This window comes from Glandiceps talaboti, chromosome 18, assembly GCF_964340395.1.
Source record: "Glandiceps talaboti chromosome 18, keGlaTala1.1, whole genome shotgun sequence".
Taxonomy (NCBI): domain Eukaryota; kingdom Metazoa; phylum Hemichordata; class Enteropneusta; family Spengelidae; genus Glandiceps; species Glandiceps talaboti.
This window is the reverse complement of record NC_135566.1, coordinates 7,491,473-7,509,370: the sequence shown is the minus strand read 5'-3', so window position 1 is coordinate 7,509,370 and position 17,898 is coordinate 7,491,473. Positions and strand designations below refer to the sequence as shown.

General features: G+C 34.5%; 1 protein-coding gene across 1 annotated transcript in view; it reads left to right on the top strand.

The window, feature by feature from the left end:
• Positions 1 to 17,898, top strand: part of LOC144449025 (ATPase MORC2A-like) — a 42,417-nt gene that overhangs the window by 11,357 nt on the left and 13,162 nt on the right. The window contains exons 5-12 of the mRNA XM_078139427.1: positions 909 to 999; positions 2,073 to 2,256; positions 3,056 to 3,149; positions 8,398 to 8,524; positions 9,267 to 9,395; positions 13,088 to 13,167; positions 16,341 to 16,420; positions 17,295 to 17,521. Coding sequence (XP_077995553.1) covers positions 909 to 999; positions 2,073 to 2,256; positions 3,056 to 3,149; positions 8,398 to 8,524; positions 9,267 to 9,395; positions 13,088 to 13,167; positions 16,341 to 16,420; positions 17,295 to 17,521 — 1,012 coding nt within the window. The remainder of the gene's footprint in view (positions 1 to 908; positions 1,000 to 2,072; positions 2,257 to 3,055; positions 3,150 to 8,397; positions 8,525 to 9,266; positions 9,396 to 13,087; positions 13,168 to 16,340; positions 16,421 to 17,294; positions 17,522 to 17,898) is intronic.

Sequence of the window (17,898 nt, the reverse complement as noted above, 5' to 3'; positions counted from 1 at the left end):
ACTACTGTTTCTTAAGAGCTTTGTCTCATGGTATTCTCAGTGTAGAAGTGTAAATCAGGGATGTTTTTTGTGTTCAGACATCGAAGAAAGCAGCAGTGCCCTATGTTTAACTGAGTAACCTATACCATGTGTACCCCCAAAGTACACATAGACAGGAAGTAGAGCACCACCATGGCAAATATTGGAAATGCCTCTTCAACGTACATGTACCACCGGTGCTTAATTTCTTGTGATGCATCAATATTTGGTGTTTCCCTATTCCGTACTCTGTGGGTGACTCACAAGGAAAGCTATTTCCTATCTGAATCATATTGACCCACAACAAAATGTTTTGCCTTTTATTGCTCCTCAGTATTGTTGACAACAGTCATGAATATGTAGTACATATTGGCAATTCAGTATTATACAAATAGGGAAGATGAAATGAACAGTTCATGTATTGAATTGTGAACTTTGAATGGACAAAAATCAACTTGAAGTGCAGAACAAGCTTTCATGTAATGGTATTACTATTATGTTTAGCATCTGACTGGTGTCTATCAATTGTCAAGGCCCCTGCTGGTTTTTTTTTATACTAGAATTGATGTATGTCCTTATAATATTGGACCATGTCAGTATGAACTTATCTTGTTATCATTGTTCAAACTTGATGTGTCAATTTGCATTTGCATTACAGTAGTGCTACTGTAATAGAGCCCTAGGGAAAACAGAAAATGAATGTTGCCATCTGTATGCAAATTTAGGTCACTATGGTTCACCAGCCCATACCATGTGACATGGTCAAAGCCAATCACAAAGCTGTATGAAAATGATGAGTCATAATATTTAAATAGTCACATTTCCTATTACATGTTTATGAGATAATATCGACACTAAATATTATCGTGTCATGCTGTGTTGGTTTACAGGAGAAGCAGCCAGTATTATTACATTTGGAAAATCATCAAAACGAGCCTTGGATAGCCTTATGATTGGTCAATATGGTAATGGTCTGAAGTCGTAAGTATTTATTGGTAGAACCAACAAATCAGCCCAAGATAAAATGTCAATGGACTGAACTTGATTGAAAATGAGAATGTTACATCTGGTGAATCGTTAAACCATGTCTTGGATATCTGAGTTTGAATAAAAGGATAAATCCAAGGCTGGTTAAAATTTCTGCTTTATTTGAATCCCGACATTTCGACTGTGCACAGACAGTCTTTTTCAAGGGCAAAAATACAAAAGAGTATGAAGCAAACAAAAAGCTAAAATGAATCCAATAAACCTGTATAAAAATGTGTAAAAATAATATAGGAAAACACAAAAACTGAAATGGTAAGAGACAAGAACAGTAAAAATGGCCTACCTATGAAAAACAGGAGAGCAGGTACAGTGGTGTCATATAAAGGTCTCCCTAAGTTATAAAAAAAGTAAGGTGAGGCTCCCTAGCTAGGTGACGGCCAGTCTTTTTTGTTGATGCCTTGTGGGCAGAGTGATCATGTGCTTTATTCCAAGGCTTTTTCTGATGCGAGGATCACAGGAAAAGATCTTAGAAATACCAATAAATCTAATATCTGTGAAACTATGATTATGGGTATTAAAATGCTTGACGACTACTGTATTTCTGTTGGACCTAGTGTCGTAGTAATGTTCATACTTGGATATTTATTTATTTTACCACAAAAATCAACTACAGAAGTTGTCTTATGGTTGTCTAGTTAAATTTTGAAAAAATAAAATGTTCGTTTATAGGAGATATAAACATATTAGACAAAACACAGCAGAATGCAAAATGTGACAATGACAAACACAAACATTTTTGTACAGTTTAAGGACAATTGGTTTGTTGATGGTGTTGCTGTATTATATCATTACCTTTCATATGTTTGAGGGCTGTTTTTAAAAAGCTGTGTATTTGGATATGACTTTGCTACTCCCCGCCCCCACCTTTAGTACACATAGTCCATTGTAATTATTGTTCTGTGACATGTCCCCTCTCTTCTCCCCCCCCCCCCCCCTGTAACCCCAATATGACAGTCTTTTGTCTTGGCACCCTATGACTTCCAACGCCATGTACTTTATATTTTCAGTGGTTCCATGAGAATTTCCAAAGACCTCATTCTTTTCACAAAAAAGGGAGAAACCATGAGTTCGTTGTTTATATCAAGGAGTTTCCATGAAGATGAAAACATTGACGAAGTCATTGTTCCAATTCCATCCTTTGATAGTAGTACAAGGCAACCATTATCCCAGACAGAATTTGAACGTGTCAAAGTAAGTCTCTTTGATAGTTTTACAAGGCAGCTATTGGCCCAGTCAGAGTTTGAACACACTATAGGCAAGTTAGCTAGTCTAGTTGCAAGACCTCTGGCTGTTGCGCTTATTTAAAAAATGACCTAAGGTTACAGCTGAGAAAGGTACAGTCATCACCTTTCGGCTTTATTCAGCAAGCTCCGATCTGAGGTCTTGCTATGAGAGTAGGAAAAGAGTAGACATAGTCAAATCTGTCAAATGTGTAGGCATCTAGAAGAGTTTCTTTGAAAAGTGGTGTTCCAGGCCAACTATAATTTTCAAGTTTAGTCATTATTGTGCACCTTGAGTTATGATTTTATGGAGTTAGAATTACATTTACTAGGTGAGCACTGATAATTAGAGTAGATAGCAGTTGTAACGCTGCCATTATGCAAGTGAATTAGAAAGATTGTAGACTTCTAAGCGTACTTAAAGGGGAACACCACTCCAGGAAGTTTATACATTTCCATAAACTATGGGTTCTAGAGAGTCATTTCATGATTTTACATCACCTACAATTATTTGCGATTTCAGAGAAACATCAAGTTGATCTTGTGGCTTTATAGGTTATCTTTGCTGTGGGTCATTGCATCATGGGAGTCAGCAGAAATAATCATTCATGGTTGAACAATGAATATTTATGACTCCTAAGTGCTTGTTCCCTTCAGTGTAAAACATCTCATGAATATTCATTGTTCAGTCTTGGAATCTTAGAGATCACCATTATTATTTTCAGTTGAAAATTATCAATATTTTTTAAACTTGTTTTTTTCACAAACAGCACCAACGAGAAATGGACTTGATACTGAAGTACTCACCATTCCACACAGAGAATGAATTTATGTCACAATTTGATAAGATAACAGGGGAATCTGGTAAGTACTTAAAAGCTAGAAAACATTTATCAGTGATGGAATGTGATGTGATTGTTTGACTGCATGTTTAGATGACCTTGAACTTAAACTTTCAAGGTCAAATGTCACAAACTTGCTATGTCATTCATAGAAGCTATGTGAGTACATTGTACATTGTATATGGCAGTGTGTTTTCCAGGGTTCACATTGACACAGCTTAAAGTACAGAGAATTGGTTGGTGTCTGCACTGAAGACTTGTTACTAAAAGGGAATACCACTCCGGGAAATAAAGGTATTTTTTATAGATTTTGGGTTCTGGATCATGGAGAGTCATTTCATGAATTCACGTCATTCAGTTGGCAAGAACACTAAATTGAAACTCTTTTTCACCTCTTATGTTCTAGCAGCGTTCCACTCTTGCTTGTCTCGTGGGACTTCACAGACAAATATATATTAGAATTTAGATGCACACTAAATATGCATGACTCCTAAGTGTTTATCATCTTCAGATAAATAGTCATGAATATTCAGTGTACATCTAATAAATATGTATGTCTGCTAAGTCCCATGATGCAATGGTGGACCAGTGTGAGAACAATGGAGATGAAATAGAGCTTCAATTTGATGTTTCTTGACAATTGCATGTAATTTATGTGATGTAAAGTTGTCAAATGACTCTCCAAAACCCAAAGTTTATGAAAATTTATCTATTTATTAGAGTAGTGTTCCCCTTTAAAATAGCACAGGAATAGTTCAATAGAGAAATGTGTACCACGTATAAATAAACAGAAATCATGTACATAGAATAATAAGCATGTAAATATGTAGTCATGGATGCAAATAATCTGATAAATAACTGATTAATGAATGATAATGGGGAATAAATGATTGCCAACTGGCCATTTTCCTGGCCTCTATCAAATATTTTCTGCCAAGAAAGTATAAAATTCATTGCTGTCTGACACAAGACGTACATCATACAAATGCAAAACATATTTATACCTCTTTATGGTGACATTACCAGATACACTTTAATTTCCCCATGTGTGGCTGAGTGTGCATGCACGTGAACAGTGAATTTATATAGAGGATTGTCTTTTGTAGAGATTGGTAGTCAATTCTAAGAGTGTTAGTTGAGAAAATGAACTAACTGTTCTAATAGGGAACTTGCAAACCTGCCATGTTGAATGTTGCATCATGGGAAATGTGATAGTAAATACTAATCAATTAGCATTGTAAACAATAATGTTACATTGTTTGTAACCACAAATAATCAATTCATAGTCACCCTGACCATTGTGGGAGGTTTATTTTATCAGTAGCTCCAGATTAGGTATTATGATAACCACAGATAATCCCACAGCTCTTTGCTCAGTCTAGATTGCAAGTTCCATATTACCAACAATGGTGTTAACTAGAAAATTGTATTTTGTACAAGTTGTGGGTTCTCAATAGAATATCAACAGACATTTGAAAATGTATAGACAATTGTCTTGAAAGATTGGTCTTCAGTTGAGTTTTAGTTGCGTAAATGATCACACTGTATTTGATTGTGCAGTTTAAAGAAAGTTGTCATTTTTTGTAGATTGATAGACTGTTCTCAAAGTTTTTTATCGAGCAACTGAACACTGTTTTTTATGATCAACAGTGAAGTTATATAGAACTGTCATGTAAATTGTACTCAAGGCTTTTTCACTGTATAATATCTTACCCACAACTCTCTCTGATTGGTATGCTTGGAGGTTCCTTATTTTATAACTTTTTCAATAATCCATACTTTTCAACATTTTAAGCATAGTAATTAAGTTTAATTAATATGTAGCAAAAGAACGCTTAGGAATCAAAAATAAAGTTCTAAATTTTGTATAAAAATGAACTAACAACTAAATTAAGCATGTGCTGTGAATAAAACACTTTTCATTGTCAAAGTGTTAATAACTTGGGTAATCAGTGTGTATGATGAGTTTTAGTATGTAAATTTCTTTTGTCATACCTATTCAAATAAATCTATATCTTTGGCAAAGTCATAACAGGTGCATATATTTTCCTTAGTTTTGTTGCAAATATTCTGCATGTCTTTCAAGAAAATCTGCTGACAAATTCCTAAAATTGCTACTCCTTCTACAATAAATCACTGATACCAGAACCGATGAAAATGGGTATTCAGAAACTCATCAGTGGTAATTCTACTCTTGCCAAATGGAAAAAATGTTTTTACAAAACCCTATACACTGGTGAGATTTGTCTGACTTCAAGGAGATGATGTCCAACACTACAAATCAGAGAGAGTTGTGGGTAAAATGTTGTACAGTGTTTTTGTTGAGCAAATAAGCACACTATTTTTATAAGAGGCAGTGGTGAGTCAGTCATGCCTGCAGGGGAATAGTTAAATTTGGAAGCAAGTCGTGATGATTGCCTGCCTAATTTGCTAGCATGGAAACCAGGCCATTTATATTAATGTCAGTCATTTCCTAGTCACAGTAGGACTGATGTAGTGCAAGTCATCTCATCTTTTGTATTATATCGTCGTATCAGTGCAGAAAGGTTATATCTGCTATGCAATTGTATAGGCAATTATGACCTCACTGCACTGACGTGACAATATATCTTCACTTTCTTATAGATTTTAGAAACTAAAATAGGCAGTTAGTAATAATAGCATATGCAGTCGTGAAAATAAAAATACATAAAATATGTATATATTGATAACATTACACTACTTCGTGAAATTCAATGTGGTAAATGAAAGCTTGTATGTCAAAGATGTGGTACTCCCACATAAAAAAAATAGTAATATCTTTTTTTTCAATTTATGTAAATATGTTGAATTATGATTTTACAGTATGCAAAAGTATTAAAGCAAATACTGTAAGTTTTATATGTGGCAAGACCACAGGAAAAAAATTAGAACAACAAATTCTCAGATTATGTACATCTCTGGGATAAATTTTGGAGTACTTTTGTGAAATCGGTGAACCAAATCCTTTATGTCACATGTGGTAAGCCCACAGGAAATAAACTATCCAATTCACAAGAGATCATCAGCATTTATGTATATATCTCTAGAATTTAAGGAGGTGAACAAAATTTACGATGGAGAGAAAATATTTTGGTCAAATTTGTTCAAGTTTTCTTAAAGTTAACTTTGAATTTGTACTACTTTTATGAAATCGATAAACAAATCCTGTACATTCAGTTCTTTGTACATTCCAGTTCTAATATCACCAGGAAAATAAAACTGAAATATTTACACATTCATAAAAAGTGTAAAACGATTATATATATTATACATGTATCTTAAAACTGGCACTAGCTGCAACTAGGGCATTTTTGTTCATGAAATAACCAAAGATATATTCACTAAAATTTGATCACTTACTTATAAAAAGACATTGTATTTGTTAAAGTGGCCATATGGATGAGGACTGGGTATTTATTTTTGAATTTTAATTAATAAAACAATTTTATCATGGCTTCCTGCTTGAAAAATAGATGTGAAACAACGTATGCAAAGTCCTTTTTTTGTAACTCAATAAATTGAAAAAGCATGATAAATGTGTAAATTGTTTGTGGTTGCACGTTCAATAACAAACTCTTTACATATTTTTAAGCGGTTTGCAATTTGTTGAACTACAAACAACACAGGCTCTGCGTGAGACTTAGACAATGCTGTTTCACATTACTTTTTCAAAGAGGATGCCATGATAAAATTGTTTAAAAAAATTTAAAAATCCAAAATAAATACCCAATCCTCATCCATATAGCCATTTTAATTAGTGTTCAATGTTATCTGTAGGTAGTGTAATGACAAGTTTAGATCTTGAGTAAAAGCTTGGTTTTGAATCTGTCACCTTGTTAAAACTGTACTACAACTAGTGACTTGAGTGTCATTTTTTGATCAGACAACCACAATATATTTACTGAAACATAAAATACCAATTAAAGTAGACATTGAACATGTTAATCAGTGGTTGATATCATCCCTTTAGTAGCAGTACAGAAATAGGTAGAAATTGTGGTCATAGTTGAGGGAGCTGTTTTTCGTGTGTGTGGACCTAAAGATCAATTTGATTTGATTTATCGTAAATACAGCTACAAATGATATGGTTACTCACAGGTGATAGAATACTGTTCACAGTGCATGATATTATGAATAAGTTATTGTACTTAACAAAACATTTTCAGAAAAACGTTCCAGTTACAGCTAGTGCAGCTCTAAATACATAGATTTTGAATTCAATGCTGGTATCTGTAATTCATGTTTATTGGTGATACCACTTATAAATAGCTCAGAGTATTTGTTGAGGATGGAAACTGTGTTAACATGCATGTAAAAATCGGGTAGTGTGGATAACTTCCTAAATGTCACTACTCAATTCTGGTTTAGCTAATGATTTTGGAATTTGGGTAGATTTTTACCTACAAAGTACTTTCTTTCTAACAAAAACATTGTCTCTATTTATTTACACTTACAGTAGCTATCGTTAATTTGCAGCTGCTATTATTTTATGTACATGAAATTTTACATATATTTATTTTGAAAATATGAGCTTATAGTTTGATACACAGTGAGAAATATACCACCTTATTAAACATTTACAGTATTGAGTGAGCTATCCTAATTACAGCTAAATGGTTACAGCCATATGTGTGTTCAAAACTTATTGACAGTGGCCATAATGATATCTGTATGCCCTGTGTTCAAAACTGAGTGGTGGCAGTTTTGGTTTGTACTGCATTTGTGCAAACAACACTGTTGCTAGTGAGTAAAGTGAACAAAAGATGAAAATTGTAAGCCTATGTACCATCATATGTATCAATTTAACCTATGTGATTTGTAAAAGCTGTTGGTTCCCTGGAAATCACTTCTGTGGTCAATGTATTATAAGAGTGCTGACTCTATAGAAGAGACTGTCAACCATATGGGCATTATATGAGAGTGAATTCCCTCAGCTCAGGCTACTATTCAAAATAAGTCTATAGAGATATTGGTGCTGAATAATCAAATCAATGCGTAATCAAGGTCTGTAGTAGACAGATCAGAATGATGCATTCATTTCCAATTTACCGTTCCAAAGTAACTATATTGTACTGTCCTATTGATTATTGGAACTATAAATGATATATTCTTAAAAGTAAGTTCTGTTCTGTATTTTCAACAAAATGAAAATAACCAGCTTGGAAAATATTACATACGGTGAAAAAAGCACATCATAAAAGTGTGTAGGGGCAAACTGTTTAGTTAAATTTCATGTCTGTTTTCTCCAGGTACCTTAGTTGTTTTGTACAATTTAAAAGTTCTTGATAGTGGAGAACCAGAACTAGATGTGAAAGCAGATCCAAAAGATATATTGATGGCGAATCCATACCATGCAGAAGGCGAGACTGATGATAGGTAAGCAGTGAAACATTTATATGTTGAAAGATCTTTTAACTCTGTCTCTCTAGATTTTGAATGCTGTTTTTTGCAATGAGTGAAAGTATTTTGAAAGTATCATAATTTGATAAAATTGATGTACATATGCATTGTTCCTCTGAACTCAACATAGTGAAAACTGATGCTTTTTAAATTAATTAATTGATTGGTTGTTTGGTTGGTTGGTTGGTTGGTTGGTTGGTTGATTGATTGATTGACTGATTGATTGATTGATTGATTGATTGATTGATTGATTGATTAATTGATTGATCAATTTTGACCAATAAGACTTCTTTATAATTCGATACCATCCTCTTCCAGTCTTTTCTAATCCTCCCGAAGGTTGTTGACTGAAAAATTTGTCATTGTTGGCACTTCTGTTAACCATAGGTGAAACGTCAGTTGTTATTACTGTATGGTTACAGGAGTGTACACAACCTTGAATATTTCAGTCTACAGATGGGTACTGTTATAGTTGGATTGTTACATGATTTGAGGTGTGAAACTAGTCAAGCCAAGTGCAGTAAGCAGGTAAAGTCAACCTGGGTTCCCCAGTAATTTCACCGGGGTTCCCAAACAAAATTATGGGAGTATGGAAAACTGCAACTTTTACCCCCTTTCCCCTTTCTGTTACCAGGGTTCCCCAACCTTACCAAAAACACTGGACTTCTCAGAATACAAAAACTAAATAGTCATGTTTGTGTGTATTTCCGTTTATCAGGGACTATTTGGAAAGGAAGTCATTCAGAGCTTACTCAGCAGTTCTTTATGTTGAACCCAAAATGAAGGTCTACATTCGAGGACACAAAGTTCAAACTAAACGTCTACCAAATTCACTGTACAAACCAAGGTAAGAAATGTTATATTGTGGACCAGTGTACCACTGTGGCTTAAATGGAGCTAATTTCAATGTTTCACTGACACATAGCAGTGTGTTTGTGGACCAGTGTACCACTGTGGCTTAAATGGAGCTAATTTTAATGTTTCACTGACACATAGCAGTGTGTTTGTGGACCAGTGTACCACTGTGGCTTAAATGGAGCTAATTTTAATGTTTCACTGACACATAGCAGTGTGTTTGTGGACCAGTGTACCACTGTGGCTTAAATGGAGCTAATTTTAATGTTTCACTGACTCAGCAGTTTCTTTTGATGCAACAAAATTAGTGTATGTGTAATTCCATACTATGCTACTACTTTGTACTCCTTAGATAAATGTGATGTCACCACTGACACACAGCAATTTCTTGTAACACAAAATATGGTGTTCCCCCATCCCTTACTATGTGATACTCCAGTGTACATCTTGAAGCCAATTTTGTGCTCCATTCACACACAAGAAGTTTTTTTGATGCACCAAAATTTAGTGTTTGCGTATCTCTTACTATACAGTAACTACTCCCTCTTAGCCAAATGTGATGCATCACTGACACACACAAGAAGTTCTTATGATGCACCAAAATTCAGAGTGTCACTATCCCTTACCTATGTGGTAACTAATGTACCCCTTAACCAAATGTGATGCACCACTGATGAACAGCAATTTCTTTTAATGCACAAAATTTGGAGTTTGCAAGTCTCTTACTGTGTACCCCTCTAAGCCAATTTGATGCCTCAAAGTTTGGTGTTTCGCATATCCATTACTATGAAGTAACAAGTTTGCCCCCTCTTTGCTAAATGTGATACACAACTGACAAATCAGCAAACTCTTTTGACCAACAAAAATGTGATGTTCTCCTATTTTAGGGTCCTCACAATTTGGTACGTAATGTAAACCCCCCCCCCCCCCCCCATAGCCAAATGTGATTTGACCAACCACAAAAATGGTTGTCTTTAGAGGACATGTTATTGTAGACAAAAAGTCCGAGATTTCATCACGTCAGTGCAGAAAGGTTGTATCTGCTATACAATTGTATAAGCAGATACGACCTTACTGCACTGATGAATAGATTTATACCCGGACTACCAATAACTCTTGCGTGTCAATGCATGTTTTATCTTGACTCCTGATGTAATTTATCACCATGTGTAGTCAGACACTGAAGCAGAAGAGTACATGTGCTGTTCAGAAGTTTCTAAACTTTTCAAGAATCGTAAACTGCCTTATTCAATCTGCAGTTTCAGTTGTTTTACAATTAGCATGCATATAAATTCTTAACCTGTCAACTTTCTAAGGCCTAATAAAAAAAATTGTTTGGTTACCTGACCCCACCTAGTTTTTCATGCCAACCCTAAGGTTTATTTACGTATTCAAGAAAAAAATAATAAAGGGGCCGTGTCATTTTAAAACTGACGCACAAGAAACGTAATTTCTTCGTTTTAGTTTAAACCCTCCCCCCTCAAAACGAAATGTCTTAATGCGAAATGGGAAATGAACGACCTGACCTACATGTATGTTTATATCATATACCATGACATCAATAAACACACAACAAACTAATTGCAATTCAACTTGTAAAACATTTTGCTGTCTCTGTAAAACACAGTTCTCATGCTTTTTAGCCTTCAAGTTGTTTCTGTCGAGTCGTTCATATTCGCACGTTTCGTAATTTATACAAGTTGATTTTGACGGTGACGTCGCACCACGACAGTGATGAACACATCGATGTGGCGGCGGCTTTCACGTAAAAACATCTATAAATCTGTTTGGAATCACTAAACTATTACTGAATAATTATTTCAGGCGATCGAACTTTTCATTTTCACGTTAATAGAAGGATTGAATCAACATCAGTCGAGTGATCAACCTGTTACTAGTGCCGAAATAAATGTTCGCAATACCACGCTATCTATGATAATTTAGTCCAAGTTTAGAGGTCACGACAAACATGTGACATCTCATCGGTAATTTTCGGATTTACATTCGTATTAGTTTCACGTTATACCCCAACCTGGCCTAACTTAGAACCTTCGCGTAGGTGGATTTTGGCAATGTCCTCTCCACATAGTCTATTCAAATCAATTATCGTAAAGGTCCTTTAAAAGTTGCCACTACGATTGAACGATCCGCTCTGATCACGCACGCACCCACCTTGTTAACTTTCGTTGACAAGATCACATGGCGTTACCTACGTAGTGGCGTGCAGTGTTGTTTATATTTGGGTACGAGGAATCTCCTCATGTCTAAACAGCTAACCCATCTAGAATTTGGAATTAGGTAATCCTAAAACGTAAAGCTATGTCGGATCTGGACGTTTTAAAAACCAAGAGTTGCAGGTACAAGTATTAAATGAGGTAATGTCTACATACATGGCTTGCTTGGGTTGTACGCTTATCAATCATCCTAGTCGTAAGAAATTGGTTGACATGTGCGTTCGTCACGTACCATCATTTATAGTTGTGATATGACCCAACAAATGGATAAAAGTCTCTTGAATTCAGGAACTTCTGTTTAGGTGTTGGTGAATAATAAAACCATGTTTTCGCAGCATTCAAGAGATTGTTTTTGTGATTCATTTATTGTACATCACTCCCTGACTAGGTGGGTTACTTGGCCATACGGTTATTTTTAGAACAACACGCATCTCTGGCAAAGTTCCTGACTCATTTTTCAAGAAAAATAGCATTGCCACGTTTGATTCCATTTTAGTAAGAATGAAAAAACCTTATTGCGATTTTGATGCACTCAAAACGAAATGAACTCTTACCCCCCCCCCCCCCCCCCCCCCCTAAACGAAGGAATTACGTTTGTCGTGCATCAGTTTTAAAATGACACGGCCCCTAAAGCAACTTTGAGCAGTTTGCTGTTTTACAAGTAAGCTCTCTGAAAAAGTTCCCAAACTGTCAACAGCTTCATACAGCTTTGACTCAGACTGTGTAGCTGACATTGATTTGCAAGAATAACATGAATTCTCTTTAACATTCAGAACCACCTAATCTTTATTTGTAACCATGGATACTGTTGCTGTAGTGTTTTAGACTAAAATAGATTTTCTACCGTGAATAATTTTTTATTGTTTAGTGTGGAGAGAGTAAATAAATTCCCTTATGTTCTGAACCTGTTTATCTTTCATTGTTCTATGTATAGTTTCAATTATGCAATGTACTATGACTAAAATAGATGCCCTTATAAGGTCAGAACCTGTGAATCTTTGAATGTATCCATAAATAGTTCTGATTGTTTAGTGAAGAGACCAGGCATACAAATCCTCCAACCTAATTTCTGAACTTTCTAACCTTTTATTGTTCCAAGAATAGTTTTGGATTAACTGACAGTGACTATTAAAAATAGATGCCCTAATATAATAAAGTCAGAACCTGTCAATCTTTTAATGTAACCATGAATATATTTGATAGTTTAGTGAAGCATACTCATTATAAATATATTCTCTCTGTTTTCAAATGAAAATTCGTCTGTATTGATAAACCATAGTGTCGAATTAAATTTTTGTTCTGAATTTTTCAAAATGCACACTTCAGTCTTTGTCAACAGATTGACCCACTATTCTGTACATGTGATGTTACATGCATAAGTTTTTACATGGATTTACAATTTGATATGTATATATTTTTTTTTACTATTTTTTTCTCATTATGTGTTAAGAATGTACAAGTACACATCATCACGCTTTAGGACAAGATCAGAAAATGAAGCTGCAAAAGCCATGCAAGAAGCTAAATATGGTAAGTTTGCACAAGTTGTCCATTAGTGTGTTTTGTAAGGGGAGTAAGTAGGTAAAATCTTCCTACAAACGCTCATCATTTTATCAGAATTCCCAAATAAATATATGGTACACTTTATGAGAGACTATGCCAGTTTTTACATGATTTCCCCGGGTTTTTTTTTTTGCCAAGGTTTCAAACCTTCATAAAGCACTGATCATGGTGAGTTTTAGTTATGAGTGGCCTAAGAGTTCTGGACGTCCTGTGGAGTCAGTAATGAAATAATCCAGAACTCATTTGTACCCATGTAGTCAGAGTTGTCTTTGTTTATCAATGTCACTTGGTGTACATCAGTTTGATGTTACATGCTTCACTGCTCTGATATTGGTAAACCTGAATCAAAATGTCATCTGGCTCAACAGAGATCTTACCAACAGTGCTACATTTTATCATCTGGCTCAACAAGAATCTTACTAACACTGCCATATTTGTCACCTGGCTCAACAAGAATCTTATCTTGCCAACACCACTACATTTTATTGTCTGGCTCAACAGAAATTTTACCAACACCACTACATTTTATTGTCTGGCTGAACAGAAATTTTACCAGCAATACTACATTGTGGTATTGTCTGGCTCAACAGAAATTTTACCAACACCACTACATTTTATTGTCTGGCTGAACAGAAATTTTACCAGCAATACTACATTGTGGTATTGTCTGGCTGAACAGAAATTTTACCAACACCACTACATTTTATTGTCCGGCTGAACAGAAATTTTACCAGCAATACTACATTGTGGTATTGTCTGGCTCAACAGAAATTTTACCAACACCACTACATTTTATTGTCTGGCTGAACAGAAATTTTACCAGCAATACTACATTGTGGTATTGTCTGGCTCAACAAAATCTTACCAACAGAGATATTTGTTGAGCAAGACGATAAAGTGTAGCACTGTTGGTAAGATTTTGCATAGACATAGTGAATTTATGGTAGTTTCAGCCACACTTTACCATAGCCCTTGAAATTATTTCATTTATGTTTGTACCAGACTAAATATTGTATGGAAAAAAATCAGTCATGAGGAAATCAAGAACAAAATTATGTCTATCGTTTATAAATTAAAATGAGAATGGCTGAAATATTTTTTATTATTTACAGTTTATTGCAGTCAACTTTTGTGCACAGTGCAAAAGGTTGCAACTTGTAAATTGTAAATTGTATAGTTTATTCAGTGGGGAAACAAAAACTTCCTGTTGTAAGAAAAACAACATGTTGAGTCAGGGATGTAGATAAGGATCAGTAGCTGGCAAAAATAACCAGCTTTTCTGCAAGCTACTTTTTTAGGAATATGCATTTAAAAATCCTTTTTTGGGGTAGATTCATGGATCTCCAATTTTACCTGCTACTTTTATAAATAGCTGCATCCCTTTGAATATACAATACTTTTATCAAAACACCAGAAATTAGTGCAAGTTTTCAAATGGAAATCTTTGGTATAGATGTGAAATATTAACCCTTGTAAGGCCTACACCCTATTCTGATGATGTAAATACATAGAGGTGCGTGAACCAAGTCTGTAATTAAACGATTGAATTAATATTTCCGAACATTAAATGTTCGCTTGAAAGTCAGTCTGTATTGTTTGAAAGTCAGTCTGTATTGTTTGAAAGTCAGTCTGTATTGTTTGAAAGTCAGTCTGTATTGTTTGAAAGTCAGTCTGCATTGTTTGAAAGTCGGTCTGCACTGTGTCAACATCTTTCGACAATGCTTTTGTTATTCCAAAGTTACTTGGCATTTCCAAGCATTGTCATGCTTCATTTAATTTAAAAAGCTATTGACACTATTGTAAAGTTGATCAGAGTTGTGTGAGAAACACAAGTCCTTGAGTCTTTGTAAACACAATTGTGATAAATCAACCACTACTGGACAAGTTTCATTGATTGATATTTGAACAGTAGAGTCTTAGCATATAAATGTGACAACAGATCACATGAATCAAAGTTAGTCTATGTTATAATAAAAGTCAGCTTAACAAAAATGAATGGTTTTGAAATCGCAGACCTACATATTTTTTCCCGGCCAACTCTGAATATTTTAGGCACTTCTTGAATATGAAGTAGTTTCGAACTCAAGAGCATAAATAATACCAGCTAAATCATGCAGTTTTACTGTTATTATATATGGTTCAATGATGTAGACTTGTTATATGACCACAGGTGGGCGTTGTTGCATATTACAGGTATTGCCATCAGATCCCCTCATCTGGCAAGTCATTGAACTGTGTACAAAAACAGTTGAAAGAGGTTACATGTATTTGAGATTTAGCAAAAATATACTTGATGAATAACACTCTGACTCTGAGTGTGGAACCTACTACATAATGATTCCAGAGCAAGGAATCACCATTTTTGGTTGTACGTTGTAACAATATTATTTAAGATACAGAAATGATGAGTGTTTGTACACTTTTCATTTCTGGTCACGAACTAGGTATAATTGTGCACATTTGTACATGCTGACATACTAGTATAACACTAGTGATAAACAAACCATCTGGCAAGCCCAATTGTTCAGTGGTTTGATCTGTTGTGTATGCAAGCAAACCAAAATGTTGTCTCCTGTTAAACTAGCTCAAGTTGAGTTTATAAACTTTTACTTAAGTGAAAATACTTGCATAAAAGCTTGAATAAACTGTAAGTTATACTATAATATCTACATTGATGCATTGCTTCTATGACATTAAAATTGTCTTCTGGTATTGGTAGAACTGTTTATTGCATGATATTGATTCCTCAACATTTGTGATAAGTATAAAAAATTATGTCATTAGATCATGTATGTTATATCTTCATACCAAGTTTGAGTTAAGTCAGTTGTATGTGACAGTTACATATGCTTCAGTTAAAGTACAATACTATGAGTGACTTTTAAATATGCAGTATAAATCTCATCCAAAAACATATACATTCTGCTTGTTATTTGGTATCTATCTTTTCAGGACAAGCTGATTCTTTAAGTTTTGTACTCGCATGAAAATACTTATCATTACAAACTCAATTAAACTATGCTAACTGTATAGTAAGTCTGTTGTTGTTGTTGTTGTTGTTGTTGTTGTTGTTGTTGTTGTTGTTGTTGTTGTTGTTGTTGATGATGATGATGATGAAAATGTATCTTTTGACATTCCAGCACTTGAAAAGGCAAAAGAAGCTGAGCAGAAAGCTAAAAATATTGACAACAAGTTGGGTCAATTATCTAAAGATGCAAGGGTAAGTGTTGTATAGTGATTGTTTTGAACATTGAATTTATAGTTATTATACTCACAGACAAAACACAACTATACAGTCATGTTTTGGCTAGTAGAGAAACACAAGTTGATAAATAAAAGTATTTTGAAAATTGCCAGAAATTATAGCAACTAAAAGGCCAGACTTTGAAGCCCAGGTTCTCGCATTAGTGTTACGATCTTATCAGTGAAGCCATATTCTTTTGAAGATTGTTCAAACCAATACTGATGATGGCCTGATCACATTATAGCACTTAAGACATTTAAAACATGTAATTTGGTCAAAAAATTAAACTCCAAAATTACTGGGCAGATTCTTCTGAAAATTGATGGGAATGTTTGTAGATGTGGCCAGATGAAGAATTATTGCAGACAATATGACCTGATTGTTAATATGCAAATAAAGCCTAAAAATGTGATTTTTCGTCAAACAGCTAAAACATCAAAACTACCTGGCTAATTTTCTGAAAGTTGATGATGATTTTCCTGGGAGTATAGATGAAGAGATGTTGACGAAGCAATTATACAATCATTAATATGTATACTATTTTTGAGTTTTGGTAAAAAATTTAAACTTCAAAACTACTTGGCCAGATCTACATGCTAAAAGGAATACCTTCTTTTTTAAAGTAACAGGATGGATTTCAGTATCAGTTGTGCACAAGGCCTTTGGTGCTATCTTTTCAATGGCTCTGTCAGACAACTCTTTCACACCTGAATTTATTTTAATCCTAAGCCAAACTGGGTCTTTAACTGAAAGAATTACCCAAGTATAGTCAATTGTAAGCTGCATCCTCTAGCAAGAAATCTGTATCAAGAGGACCAGATTTACTAATATTGGTTCAATTGTTTATCAGGCTAAAGTAAGACAAGCCCAGATAGAAGCTGCTGAACTCCGGAAGGATGCAAACTTTAAAAAACAAATGGCAGACAGAAAGCAGAAATCTTTGAAAGAACCCAAGACATTATCATTTATGTTTGGAATGAACATTGAAAATAGACAGTGTGACGGTGTTTTTGTGTACAATTGTAATCGACTTATTAAAATGTATGAAAGAGTTGGACCACAATTGGAAGGAGGAGTGTAAGTACTATGAATTGGTTATTCCTAAATATTGTATATTAGTTTATCTTAGTTTTAACACTGTCTTGTCTTGTCTTTGCTGCACTAACCACTTACAATGTTTAGGTTCTTTTACTTTGCAGAATGTTAACAGTAACACTTACTGAATTAAAACTTCTTCCAAATCCTGATCAGGTGTGAAACTGATCAAAGATACAAGTCATATTGTACTTGAATAGTGCAGTGTAAGGAAACGTACAAACTTCCATTCTCACCAATATTATATGCTGTATGCACACATAACAACTTTTTCTAGTGCTCTGCACATATGCTAATATTGAGGTATAGCATATTCATTCTGGATAAGAGGTTAACCATATCTTTGCATTTGTTATGTA